The sequence below is a fragment of the Macrobrachium rosenbergii genome, chromosome 59, assembly GCF_040412425.1.
Source record: "Macrobrachium rosenbergii isolate ZJJX-2024 chromosome 59, ASM4041242v1, whole genome shotgun sequence".
Lineage (NCBI taxonomy): Eukaryota > Metazoa > Arthropoda > Malacostraca > Decapoda > Palaemonidae > Macrobrachium > Macrobrachium rosenbergii.
Window position 1 is genome coordinate 30885053 of NC_089799.1, and position 15292 is coordinate 30900344.

The 15292-nt window shown below is 38.9% G+C and overlaps 1 protein-coding gene across 2 annotated transcripts in view; it reads left to right on the forward strand.

The window, feature by feature from the left end:
- The window catches only part of Gapvd1 (GTPase activating protein and VPS9 domains 1), a 168871-nt gene that overhangs the window by 75667 nt on the left and 77912 nt on the right, over positions 1-15292 (forward strand). For both annotated transcript variants that reach the window (XM_067102135.1, XM_067102136.1), the window contains exons 7-9: positions 3182-3393; positions 11711-11945; positions 12118-12207. In XM_067102135.1, coding sequence (XP_066958236.1) covers positions 3182-3393; positions 11711-11945; positions 12118-12207 — 537 coding nt within the window. The remainder of the gene's footprint in view (positions 1-3181; positions 3394-11710; positions 11946-12117; positions 12208-15292) is intronic.

The window sequence follows — 15292 nt, forward strand, 5'->3', positions numbered from 1 at the left end:
TGAGAAAGCCAATAAAATTCCTAAATATTGACATATAAAACAATGGAAAACGAATAAGTCCAGTTGGTGAAAAAATTGATAGAAAAGATGGTGAGAAACAGAGCGCTCTGCCCGGCCTATGGTGAGAATTATCGCTAGAACAAATTTTTTTTGAAGAGCCCTATCTCGGTTATTTTTCATAGAAATTACTTTGTAAATATACGAAAAAGTAGAGGAAAAGTTGAAGAATAAAGGGAAAGTCAAGAAAAATGGCTTTGGTAACAGCAACAGTTTCATTTTGACGTTATAAATTGATCGAAACGAAAAAAAAAATTACCGTTGTCAACATTATTGTTCGTAGCTCAAAAACTATAACAGTTAGGCGAATGAATTATTTATTATGAGAAAGCCAAGAAAATTCTCTAAAGATCGACATATAAAACAATGAAAAACGAATAAGTCCAGTTGGTGAAAAATTGATAGAAAAGTGGGTAAGAAACAGAGCGCGCTGCCAGGCATACGGTGAAAATTATCGCTAGACATTTTTTTTGAAGAGCCCTACCTCGGATTTTTTCTTAGAAATTACTTTGTAAATATACAAAAATATAGAGGAAAGGTTGAGGAATAAAGTGAGAGTCAAGAAAAATGGCTTTGGTAAAGCAACAGTTTCATTTTGACGTTATAAGCTGTTCGAAACGAAAAAAAAATGTTACCGTTGTCAACATTATCGTTCGTAGCTCAAAAGCTATAACAGTTAGGTGAATGAATTATTTTTATGAGAAAGCCAACAAAATTCTCTAAATATCGATATATATGATAATGAAAAATGAGATTCAGAGCCCTGCCTAAAAATCCAGACGTCTCTTATGTGATGCACTAACAATTTCCGCTAGTTTTACCGTAAAAACTTTGCGAAAGCATGTTGGAAACTGTTCTCGATTGACGTCGCTTTATGTAAACAGCCACACGTGTTTACCCAACCTCGTACGCATGGTCTCTGACAGAAGTGTGGCCTGCCAGGCCTGCGTGGGTGCGATCAGCTGATGTCATTGTGAGAATTTTACTACGCCATGGATTTGCGCATGCACAGTAGAGGAACTAAAAAGTTTATAGAAAATAGAGGATACCAAACAGAGTGTTTCAATAATGTAATCCTACATTTTATAAACAAAATGTAAGATACAAGAGAGAAACGGGTAGGATCAGCTGATTTCATTGTGAGAAATTTACTATGCCAGGAATTGCGCATGCGCAGTATAGGGACTGCTTGCCTGGCGATCGATGCCTGGAGTTACACGGTCCAAGGTATGCTTTAGCCTATGGAAACCACCAACTGTCCGAAAATAAAAAAATTTACACCTACCACACGTCATTTAAAAATGTCGGTAAATTTTACGTAAAATTACGTCAGTCAGAAAAGAAGGGGGTAGGGGTTGTTGCGTAATATTACGTCAATTGGACAGGAATGAATTAATTATTAATATATATATATATATATATATATATATATATATATATATATATATATATATATATATATATATATATATCGAGAGAGAAATAGAGAAAACCTATTTTTTCAAAGTGGAAATATCATATTTCCATTGTTCATTAGAAGGGACCATAAACTCGCATAAATCTTCCCTCCTGTCACAACAAGTCACCAACCACAACTTCAAGAACACACAAGGACTAACGAGGCACTAAGAGAAGTCGCATTTGACCGAAACCGAGGAGTCCTTCGATGGGACAGCTGGGAAGCAGAACATGGGAAGACACCCCTCACCCCCGTGCCTTCAAAGGAGAGTCCAAAGAAATAAGCCACTCCCACAGGTCAGGCCTAGTTGATTTTGCCAATCAAATGCCATCAGTGCCAGAGACCTAAAGACATACTACAAGGAGCCACTACCCAGCATCCAACAGGAATTCCTTAAAACACACCTCCAAAAGTTAGAATGAAGCAAGCGGAGGAGGTGCCTCAGAAACACAGTACCTGCCCAGAATATAACGCCATGGTTGACACAAGTAGAAAATAGGGGGATATAAGGAGAAGCACACAGAAAAGGACGGAGTTGGTAAGAGTGGAAAGAGAGAGTGGAGAACAGTTCCAAAGTGAGGGGAAGCAGAAAAGGAACCGAAAGACAGCGCAAGAGGAAGTTTGTTAGTGTGTGATTGACTCTCAGAGCATTAGTCTCCTTAATCAAATGTGTTAAGTCTCTCAAATCAGTATTCAAAGTCTCGAACCAGTAGGAAACTATAGGGTGGAAACTGTAAGGCAAGAAGTGCAAAATAAACCAGAAACAGGAACAATTAATCATTTTCTCCCAAACCTTAAGTCTTTCTGGAATTTAGTTAATTGTTTTAGAGAATCACTTGTTCCTACTTAACTAATTACCACACGCCACTACCCGGACATGTTACCTTAGTGTCATGCCCTAATAAAGAGGAAGAAATGGGGCACAACAACATATATATGACCATGAAAAAAGAAATAGGATCTGAATGATATATTTTGTAAAGTGATGCAGTATTCAATATCGTAATTGTACATACTTGCATGCTGTAACAGTTTATTTAACCAAATACCTCAGGAGTTGGAGAGTACAGTAGAGGTAATGAATTGAAAAAAAAGTTGGAAAAAGTAGTGCAGTTTGCTACTGAAGTGCACTGCAAAGAACTTTCAGTATCACCTAAGGTGTGGTACGCATATCACTGCAGGTAGCACCTCCCTATGCAAAAGTATTTTTAGTTGATTTCAACTCACTGTACATTTGGTAAATTGCTGCAGTCTCATTATTATTATTATTAGCTAAACACAACCCTCTTTGGAAAAGCCAAATTCTACATGCTTAAGGGTCAAAGGGAGGAGATTGGTGCAGTATGGAAAAATATAGAAGTAAAATATAAACTGTAAGAAATAACAAAGAAAAACAATGAAGATGGGACCATTAACTTACAAAATGAGACACAAGTGAGCCTGTTCAAAACAGTAAAGAATTTTGGACCCACTTCAAACTTCTGAAGTTCAAATGATTCAGTTACATGATTAAGAAAATCATTGAGTAAATTGGTCACAGTGAGAAAAAGCTTCTGGAAAGCTGGGTAAAGGTTGTAAGTTTAATGCAGTATGTTATTTTAGTGAGTTGTTTTTATTGACTGTGCTCTTGTTTGTTTGACTTTGGTATTTTATTTATTATTGCAGGTATTTCTGACAGCTGCTTTGCACCAGCCAATAGCACAGTTGTTGATGGAGGATGAGTTGTTTTTAGACATAGATCCCTCCAAAGCTGCAGTGCGTTTCCCACCTGAAGAACGTTTGAAAAGATTTGGACAGGAAGGTACTCCAGAATATAATGCTGGGCTTGCCAAGTACAGAGCATGGACTATAGCAAAACTTGTTAAGATTGCTGAGAGGTAATTATAGTTATTACAGGTTTATGGAATGTAGATAACTTAGTAAAGCTCCCTTTATGTGCAGGCAGTCCCCTGTTTACAATGGGGGTTCCGTTCCTAGGCCGCATTGTAAGCTGAAAAATCAAAAATCGTCAGAAATCCTAAGAAAACCTTACTTTCAATGCTTTGGGTGTATTGAAAATGATGTAAACTGCATTTTTATTGAGATTTTCATCAAAAAACCTCCAAATTTTTATTATTCTGTCGTTTTGTAGCCATATTTCTTCCATTTCTGTGGCTAAAATGGATTTTGTAAAATTTACTGAAAAAGAAACCTACTGGCCTAATTAATTTATTATATCAGAAGCTAAAATATTTTCTTTATACCGTATACACTCATGTAATATTTGAGTCCATGTAATGTTCAAGTTTTGATTCTGGCAATACGCCTGTGCTATGGTAGCCTAGGCTATGTTAACAGTCGCTACTGTAGCCTAGTCTTAGATTCTGACATCTAAAAATTGAATTAAACTAAGAAGCTGAAAGCTCTGAATATGCCCATAAAATGTATAAAAATCTGTATATACTCATTTCAAATAATTAAAATTAACTATAATAAACAAAAGGAAAAAACTTCCGACCTTTCTTGTTTACAATTGTTTTGTCATAACCACCGAAAGCTTGCCAAGCAACCACTGTAACTAGCGAACAGTATAATCATCATACATTTCTATTCTTTTTTTTTTTATTAAATGTAATGCGTGACTATAAGTTTCTGATTTTACCGCATCCTTTTTACCAAAAGAAAAAATGTACCATTCTTTGTGAATCATAAGTGAAGAGAAATCAGCTGATGAAATACAGATGGCGGCTAATACTTGTTTACATCTTGAAATGTAGGCTACACTTATTATATCCTAGAACAGCCATAAATATAGAAACAACATAACAATAATGAAAGATTCTCAAATAAGTAAAAGATTTGTATTTATTGTCTTTATTATAAAAAAATAGTTTGTCAACTCAACTGTTGTGGAAGCAAATGCTACTTTGTTGACTCCCGTTGCTGGGAAATCCAAAGCCTAAGCGTAGCCTACTCCCAAAATCTTGTGCTTTTCCAAAACTATACCTCATGTAATGTTTGACCCCAAAATTGTAGGCCATAAAATAGGTCTTAAAATATCGAACATTACATGAGTATATACGGTAATTATATTGGTTCTGAAAAAATTAATCTTTTGTATGTTTGACATATGAAAAAACAACTTCCTGTTTTAATGATCAGATCAATCAAATGTTTAGTTAGTGCACTAATTGATATTTCTGGCACCAAATCTAAACCTGATCCCTTTATTGGAGTTCACCTATGGATGTGCCAAAGCAAGACTGTTGTTTATATTGCTTTGGTCTTAGCTTGCTCTTGATGGTTTGGACCAGGTGAGTGGTCTAATCTTTGCATCAGAAGGTTCCCTCATCCAGCAGACTTAACAGGTGCCTATCTCTGCAGACAAGGTTAGTTTCCAGGGACAAGTAGTAGGAACAGAGTAGTCCTTTCATGCTCTTGTAGTAGAAAGGATTTTCAGGTTAGAGAATACTGGTGATTGATCTGGTCATGTCACATCAAAATTGGGAACTCCTGGTGCTCTGCTCTCCTGTGCCAGACCCTTGGGTGGCCACGGAGGATGCCATGTAGTACCCCAAGGAAAATTTGGATATCCACACCTTTCCTCTGTTCAGTGTGATTTGTTGAGTGATTACAGAATGACCATGATAAACTTCTCAGTGGCCCCATGCCAAGTGGTATCCTGATCAGTGGCTGCCTTAGTGGAGGCACGCAGAGATTTCCTGGTGGCCAATTCTCCTCTGTCAGCCAAGCATTCAGAGGTATCACCAGTCACTGCAGACCCTCAACCTATACAGTTATAGGTTATCAAGCAATTCCTACAAGAGAAAGGCTTCTCTTGCAGGATTATGCAGATATCTGAGTACCTCTTTAGGTCCTTTACTAATGTGTACCAGGGGAGTTGACCATTTTCTGTGATTTGTGTCTTAGAAGCGATCTCTCTCAGGTCAGAATAACTATTCAGCAAATTGAGGACAATGTCTACGTTTGTCAAGAGAAGCTTCTCTCAGACCCAGCATTACAAGGCTACCACATCTGTAAGCCAGATTTTCCAACTGAAGGTCATTTATTTACCTTTGTCCGTAAAGTTGTCCATGCTCTTGAGGAACTCCAAACAATCGTATGCACCACATGAGCTTTGATCTCTGGTGTAAAACATGTTTCTTATCTTCTGCAACATGACTCAGGCATAGTATGAGTTTTTGGGAGAGGCCTCAGACTGAGATTTCACACTCAAGAATGTCTTTTTGTTTGCCTTAGCCTTGGCGAAGCAAGTTTATTAGTTATTGGCCTTTTTTATCTCATCCAACTCTTGGAGGGTTGGGAATCACTCACTTTCTCATTCATTACTGAGTCTGTGGCAAAATCTCTGAACCCATCAGTACCTGATGAGATATTCGAGAGTTTCTTGGTTTCGTCCCCTTAGGACTTTGTTAGTGGTGATCCAGACAAGATGCTTTTGTGGCCAGTGCTAAGTGTGTGATGGTACATGAGACAGATACAGCCTTTTAGGCCACAATGTTGGCATATCTTCATCAGTACTGACAGGCACAAGATGTCCATGAACATCCTTTCTGTCTTCTTGATGCAGTTAAATGGGCGTACGACTTGTTTGGTGAAGAGGATGGCTGTAATGTTTTAGGGTATAGTTCACCAAGTTGGGTGTTGGACCATCCCTTGCATTTAAGAGGAACTTTTCAGCATATTGTAGGGGTGGGGTCTCTCTGTTGAGAGCTTCTGTTCAGTAGATCACAAACTTCTTTATTTTCTTTTGCCAGGTCTAGCCAGGTCTTTAGACTGTAGGATCTTGACCTTTCTACATCAGTCTTGTCTTCCTCAGGAAGTTTGTCCTTCTGAGTGGGTGTGACTCTTGTCCTCTGTAGCATAACCTAAGGGCCTTATGAGCCCTTGTGGGAAGCATTGGAATGAGACTTCACTTGATTGTGTTTCTGCTGTCTTTAGTGTTGACGAAGCATATTGGGGAATTACTTGGTTATCCCATCTAGTGTGGCACCTGTAGGGATGGGTGTCTTTTCTTTTTCATATGCTCCTGGTTTTTTGGCAAAAACTCAGAACCCATCAGTTCCTAGAAGAGTTTTTATTTTCCCCTCTCCGAGACTTTGTTGGTGGTGACTCAGATGAGATGCCTTCCTGACAGTTAAGTTGAGTATATCTTAGTTTAACCAGACGGTGGAAGGGAGAAGCAGAGTCTCCTGGGTTACGTTTAACGACGGTTTCTGTCGGAGGATGGCGAGGGCCTCCTTATATCAGAGGATGCGATGGTCATTGTCACTGTTTGGGATTTTTGCGCTCCTTACGATCTGCTGGTGTTGGGGGCCACTGCTGTGTTTCCTTATGTGGTGTTATATGTAGGTGAACGGCGATCCTCTCATAGAGTTGAGTCATAGTCATACTGATGTACAAATAGCAGTATCCATTCTCAGCGCACAATATTTGGTAAACCAAATGTCATGCTGTGAGAATGGATGCACCAAATATTGTGCCCTGAGAGTGGAGGCTGCCATTCATACCTCGGTATGACTACGACTCAACTCTCCAAGAGGATATCCGTTCACCTACACATAACCAACACCACCAGAGGAAACACAGCAGTGCCCCCCAACACCAGCAGATTGTGAGGAGCGCAAAGATTCCAAACAGCGACAATGACCATGGCTGCCTCTGATATCTGATATAAGGAGGTCCCCCACACTACATGAGGAAATACGGCAGTGGCTCCCAACACCAGCAGATCATAAGGAGTGCAAAAATTCTAGATGGCAACAACAACCATTGCCACCTCTGATATAAAGAGGCCCTCACCATCCTTCTTCCCCCTTTCACCGTCAGGAGGATGGCAAGGTGCACCCTTGTAATAGCAGTTCAGCCGCCTGGTACTTTAGGAAGTGAGCCCTATGACCAAAACTCCCAGGACCCGGTGCCAACCAATTGGCTACTATGTCAGTCAGCCAGACTCTCCCAGGTGAGTCATTCTGCTCCCAGCCATCCTCCCCCCAGCTTTGACAACCAATGAAAAATAGCCAAAAATTTCTGAAGCTCACTTGTGGGTATAAAATGGCATAGATGTGCCCCTGGCTTCATTCGCCTTTCGAGTTTCGTAGAAAGCTCTACCGAAACATCAAGGAATAAATGAACTTTGGACACCTGCTGTATTATTATTATTATTATTATTATTATTATTATTATTATTATTATTATTATTATTATTGTTGTTGTTGAAAAGGATGGCTGTATTTTGTGAATTTATCTTATACAGGATCTTTTCTATTTTCCTTATAATTGACTTTGCAGGCTCAGGAATGTTGGTCAGCAACTGGTCAATATTCATATTGGAAAAGGACAGTGTGGAATGCGGGAATTTTTTTTTTTTAATTGAAATATTCGATCAGAAATCCGTGGATTCCTTCTTGGTCTTGTTCAGTGGTTTCATTCAGTGGTCTGGATTCAGGTTCTTCTCCTAGTTCAGGTTGTAGTACCATCGACATGTATTGACCAGCTCGATGGTCATCCTCAGGACGTGGTTGAGAAGGATCTGGAGAAAACAAGGTGCTCAGGTCAGTATTTATGGTGGGGGGAGTTCTTGATCAGTGCTGAATTATGATTGGCTGCCTAGGGCGGGTCATCTCTGGTGGAGTCTGCTCTCCCGTGTTGATGTTCGGGGCTCGTCTTGCGTGCGAGCATCATTGTAGTGCAGGGGATGAATGGGAGAATTTCGATCCTCAGATGAAGAATTTTGACTTCTCGCTCTCTAGGGGGCTGCTCGGTGTGGGTCTCCTGGTGGCTGTGGGGAGGAGAAAGGTTTCCTGTGTAATGTTGAGGGTTGGTTTCTTCTTCCCAATGTGCAATGCTTCCGGGAGGCGCAGGCGGCAGTGGTGGCAGTAGTTTGGTCAATTATTTCCATGCCTTACAAGAAAAGACATAATCTGGAATATGGAAGTAATTGACCGGACTATGGACCTTTGCTGGCTGTGCCACCATTGCACACTGGGAAGGAGAAACCAGCCCTCAACATTGCACAGGAAACCTTTCTCCTCCCCACAGCCACCAGAAGATCCACACCAAGCGGCCCCCATAGCGAGTGAGCAAATAAAAGTTCTGCATCTGAGGATTAATTTCTCCCATTCATCCCTAGTACTACAATGACACTTGCGCGCAAAATGATCCCTGAACATCAAAATGGGAGGGCAGGCTCCACCCAAGATGACCTGCCTGGGCAGCCAATAATAATTCAGCACTGATCAAGACCCCCCTATAAATACCAACCAGAGCGCCTTGTTTCTCCAGATCCTTCTCAACCATGTCCCGAGGATGACCATCGAGCTGGTTGAAACATGTCAATGATACCATAACCAGAATCCAGACCACCGAACAAGACCACAAAGGAATCCACGGATTTCTGATTGAATATGTCAATAAAAAAAAATCCTGCATTCCACGCCATCCTTTTCCAGTATGAATATTGGTCAATTGTTGACCAACATTGCTGAGCCTGAAAGCAAATTATTTGGAAAATAGAAAAGATCCTGTAAAGATAAATTTGCAAAATACAGCCATCCTTTTCAACAAGACTTGTTTGAAAGAGGGTCTGCTTCCTTCATATAGTTAGTTAGTTATAAATGATTTGTTTAATATTATTATTATTATAATAATAATAATAATAATAATAATAATAATAATAATAATAATAATAATAATAATAATAATAATAATAATAATAATAATAATTAATAATTAATAATAATAATAATAATAATAATAATAATAATAATAATAATAATAATAATAATAATAAGGTACATTCTTACCTCTTTAGTCTGGCACCCTTTGGACCAGGCCACTGCTTGACCACAGAAAATGCGGGATGACAGAAATCACTCCTAAAAAATGTCCTATGTGAACAAAGTTTTGCCAGTCCATTCAACATATATATTGATGCGTTATCAAAAGTAAAATAAAACTTATGAATAATTGCCATCATTTGTAAGGTTTAGTTATTTATGAAAATTCTGGCCTGCTCCATAAACATCTTTCCGGAAATGCTTACGCCTTCTCTATGTCAGAGCTTAAACTTCTTTACAAGTGCACTGTTGAATTCTGATCTGGCACCTTTCAGTTTTTTCCACCGCTTAAAGTTTTCTGGCTTTTGTTTTCAGCAAAAACCTATAAATCTGCTGCTTTTGTTCTTTAAACTTGTGCAGCTTTTTGTTCTTTAAACTTGTACACACACACACACACAGAGAGAGAGAGAGAGAGAGAGAGAGAGAGAGAGAGAGAGAGAGAGAGAGAGAGAGAGAGAGAGAGAGAGAGAGAGAGAGAGAGAGAGAGAGAGAGAGAGAGAGAGAGAGAGAGAGAGAGAGAGAGAGAGAGAGAGAGAGAGAGAGAGAGAGAGAGAGAGAGAGAGAGAGAGAGAGACTAAGTTGCAACAATCAAATAATATAATTATACTTAGAATGATGATTTTAATAAACCTGTTGTTTGCTTACTGTATGCATTTATATTTCATGGATTTTTGTCATATTATTATTGTATTATAATTTATGAACTTAGTGATCAGGTGTGATTTGCATTCTAGTAATGTTTATATTCTTAAAATCATCAGCTGGTTGCATTTTACCAACATCACCACAGCCTCTGAAACACATCTCAGAGGTTCGTTTTTTATGTAAATTATCAAAGCTGGTTTAAAAGCACATCTTAATCTATTTATAAACACAGTGAATTAATTGAAGTAAAGATGTGATTTCACAAGTATTGGATGTTGCTTTTGACGCTTCCAGAATGTTTTGTGGCCTGCACATTACTTGTTTCTTCATCCACAGCTGCAGCCATAAATTTAGGGGCATACTTTCATAACACTTTCCTCTCCATTGTGTGAAGAATGAATAATGATTTATTTATTTTTATTTAGGAAGTCACCATTGAAAATTAGCACATTTTTAACAATTCGACAATTGTAATGCAACCCTTAATAAACGTGCCTTAGTTATGATACTTGACATTGGCAAACAGCTGTTTCTCAATTTAATTGTTTATGTCAGTACTTTCTGTTGTTTATACCAGTGTCTTGCATGCAGTAATAAGTGGTTGTTAAGTACAATAAATAGTAATGAATTCTTAGACAAGTCACAAGGTTGGTAAGCCTGGTTTAGCCTATTGAACTTTTGCTTCTAGGCCTATTAGTTAAAAGCTAACTCAGATATAATATGCATTATCAGTGGTATCTACTGAACTGAAACCAGCATAGAAAGCCTAGCCTAGTGTAATTTACCAAAAATACATCCTGCACTATACACAATGTATATGATGATGATATGTTTTTGGACAAAATTTTAATGATCATAAGATACATGAGATCGGATGATGCACGAATTTATATGGAAATTACAGTTCTTTTGTATGCTGTATATTTTTGAGTATCACAGAATCCTTTTGCTGGCAGTGAACTATGCTTGTGTATTTATGGAGCAAGTTTCAGTTCCTAAATAAAAAAAATTAAAAAACAAGCGACGTGTGGAGCTGCCCTCGTAGATGCTCAAAAACCAATTGTGGCTGATTAAAAAAAGTGCCAGATCATGGGAGTTGCCGGACCATGAAGCGCCAGGTTTAAGAGGTCAGACTGTATTGGTCTTTTCTTGTTTTTGTCTTTACACTGTTGATCTCCTTTTTTGTAAAGAGTCTGGTTTTGCTGTTATTACATCATTTGATACTTTGGTAAAATGTCACATCATAGATGAGTTGATGTCCCTGACAGTGTTGCAGCATTTTTTTTTAGCATTAAAAGATCCCTATGGGTCAGGTATGCTTGGCTAAGCATGTGTAAGACACGTTATAAAATATCTCATCAGATATTTTATAACACTAGAGGTGCTCCCAATGTGCTAATGTATCTGGTAAAGGATTTTGATGTGCTTTAAACCTACAGCATCATGGACCATCACTTGTTTCCTTTGGTTCTGGAGATTTCCAACAGGCTGGATATTATGACTGCAAGAGTAGTCACGGTATCCAGTTTCACCACCAGGACTACAAAGGGACTTTACTGCACTCTCAGAAAGGTAGAAAGAGAAAGGAGGATTCTTCCCGTCATCTTTGGAGTGTCTAGCAATTTCAGACTCACATAATATGATAAAATAATGTGTATGTATTTTACAAAATTATTTCAGTTTTTTTACAAGACAATTCTTCTCATTTCAGGTTTATAGAAAGCATAAAAGAAGCAATGAATTGTTTCCCATCATCACTTCTGTGGCTGGTTAGAGTTCTTTATGATGTGCTTCTAACTGCTAAGTGTGTAGACGTGAGGGAAGTTAGTGCTATTTGCATAGATTTAGTGTTCCCTCGCTTTATTTGTCCAGCCCTAGTGACCCCTGAACCTCATGGAATCTGTGATGCTCCCATTTCTCATATTTCAAGATTTAATCTCATGCAGGTGAGGTTCCTTTTATTAGAAATTTTCAGCAATTGATGCAGAATTGAAATATGCACATAGGTCTTTTTAAGGATATTTTATTGAAATGATATTATTGGATGAATTTATTTGGCATTTTGACTGGATAAGACTTTAAGTCAGCAGAAAGAAACTAGATCTGTGTTCTTTACAGGTTGCTCAGATACTTCAGGTCTTAGCAATGAGTCGCTGGGAAACCCCAGACCCCAGATTATCAGATCTGTATGATCACTTTGACAAAGAGGTTTGTGGCTGGCTCATTTTACACTATTTTGTTGTAGATTGCAATGTTTTTACCATAAATTTTATTGATTTTGATAGTACTCATCTAGAAAAGTCTACATTGTACCTGGGTTGAAGAATTATTGTATTCACTGGCCTGTTTTGTTTTGACAAGTAAGCATTTACGTAATATTGTGAAAATGTATAGTTGATTGTATGGCAAAAAAATCCAGTACAGTGGGAAAAATCTTTTTAATAATAATTTTAGTGTGAGATACAATAGAAAACAAAGAAGCTTAGATTTAGCAGAAAACATTTTTAATGCTTCCTTCCAACTCCAGTGGGCAACTTTAAAAGTGACACTGAATTTCTTAGTGCTATAATTTATAAGCAAAGTGAAACTGGAAAACAAAAATTGAGGGTTAAATGTAAGAAACTTTTTATTTAAACATGTGCATTAGAATAAGATTCTCAGTATAGTTAAAAAATATGTGCAAATGATTATATTTTTATACAAAAGCAATGTGTATGCTAAATTCATTGTAAGCTACCAGCATTACAGTTTGGGTTTCATAGAGGCCTTGGCACTTGTAAGGTACTCTTGTTAACTTCTGCTGTTATGCTAAGTGTTCTTGATGAGGGTGTTGAGGCACACTTGGTTGGTTTAGATTTTAGTGCAGCCATTGACTCTATGAACCGTGAAGCAGCTGTCTACAAGCTAAGATTATTGGGAATTGATGGATCTTTTATGAATCTTTCTGAATGATTTTTTAATAGGCAGAACCCAAATGGTCTTTGTTAATGACCAGTATAATAGCTTTAGTAATGTCATTTTTGGTGTCCCTTCTTATAATGATTTTGGACCTTTGCTATTTATTATCAGTGGTAGTGGTATGTAGCAAGGTATGGAGAACAAATTAATTGCATACACCAATAATGTTATTCTTCCAGCTGTTGTTCCTTCTCTGTGCCATAGGTCTGAGGTTATAGAATCTTTGAATAGAGATAAGGCTCATATTCATGAGTGGAGTAGTGCTTGGGACTTCAAGTTTAACCCATCTAAAACTGTAAATATGATAGTTTGTCAGTCCAGAACAGTTTTTTCTTATGCATCCTGATTTGCATACTGTATACTGTAAAGGTATGGTTTTAAATGTCAGTGACTTTGAAGATTTTAGTCGTAACTTTTGATAAGAAACAGACTTTTGAGAAGCATATATATAATATTGCTTCCTCTGTTTCTCAAGAAATTGGTATCTTGCAGGAATGTTTTAGAATGTTTTGGGTTGAAGCTGTTATAGCTAAGTCTTTTAAAACCCCTCCCCCCTTGGATGAGGGACAAGATTTGGTTTGTGATTTAATTCCAGGTTCAGACATAGATGGCTCTACTCTCCATGAGTATTGATTGACCTTAGGCCTTCCTAGAGAACCGAGGGTGGGGGGTTTACTTTCTTGTCTGATGGCTTCCCATCTTGCCTGTTCTGCTGCCAGGAATGTTTTGTCCATTATGTCAGTGACGTCTTCACGAATGACTTCCATAGCAATTTCTGTGATGACTCTGTGTATCGGCCATTGCTTCGGGCTGTATGTGTACGTCCGTGTCCCCCTCAGCACATGTTCTGTGTACGGCCGCTTCATCCCATCTTCATGCGACTGGTCCTTCGTAGTTTACTGCTTCTACTCTTGCCTTACTGGAGAGAGTTACAGTCCTTGAAAGGATCAACTGCTCCGTTTCTATGGTGCCTAGAAGAAAACGCCTTAGATCTCTTTCACCGGATTCCCAAAAGTTGTCGTCTTCCTTGGCTTGCTTGGTTCCGAGACGAGGATGGAGGAAGAGAGACTTTGCTCTGCCTCCTCGTAAGAAGATTCGCAGTCTACAGTTGGAATCCTGCTCTCCTTCTGTTTCAAGGGGGATGGGTGTTAGCTTATCTCAACACGGCTGTATTCCATCCAAGGTGGTCATGGGCTTGCACTCCACAGCCGTTTCCAAGAAGAAACCTCACGACTGATTGGTCATGGCTGTCCCCATGATACAGAAGTCCTGCTCAGCTGTGACAGCAGCCTCGGCAGCATTAGTACCACAGAGGCCATTCTCCTCGTTGCTCTTTTAGTACGGAGCGTTCTCCTTGACGTTACTCTCCCGATTGTCCACATAAACTTCATCGGCCTGCTTCTCGGGGATTACCTCTTGGGGATTCAAAGGATTTAAAGAAGTTCTTCTTTTCGTCCTAAGAATGAGTTTGATTTTTCAGATCCTCATCTTTCTGCAACTCTCCTGAGGGCTTTAGGTACTGAACATGCATAAGCTCCAGTCGTTCAAAGAGATGAAGTACAAGTTGGAAATTTGCTGGATAGAGCTGATAGGAGTTCTAGAAATTTAGAATTGGAGGATCCCCTATTACTTGATCTTGACACTAATGAGCTGGCCAAGACTTATAGTGAAGTTGTTGAAATGATTAGGAAGTACAATGACTTGGAAGAAACTGCTACTGCTCCTTCAGACCAGTCTTCAGGCCTTGAGAAGTTCTTAGGTCCCAAGAAAGCAAGAAAGAAGCTAGGACCTTGGTAGGGTTACCCTTGAAAAGTTGCTTCCACCTCCTCTTCATAGGCACAGGTGTTTTTATGTCACCCCAAGAGTCACCATACAGCCAAGACAACTCGATTCAGACTTCGTTAGGTTGGGACCAAGCCTTTCCTAAGATCAGTTTAAGGGGGACAACACTTTTACGTTCCAGGAGGCTGCATGTATGGAGGCTTCAGCTTCTATAGTGTGACAAGCAATGTCTTGGCTATACTTGTGGTCTACGGCAGTAGCCAACATTTCTGTGATTGCCTACTCGAAGGATTCAAAGGAGTGTTCATCTTTCTTTTGTCTCCTACAGTCTGGGGGCAAGACCATTTCTTTTCTGACCCACTTGACGGCAAATGTATGGACCAACTGCTTGCTGAAGAGGAGGGACTCCGCTTTTTCTAGGGTTTTTAGATACATCAGCCCTGAGTGCATGCTAGCATTAAGGAATGGGACTCTCTTAGAATCATCTTCCCTTTTTCTGAAGGACCAGGTTCAAGCTACAATTGAAAGGAGAAGAGCTGACAACAACGACTGT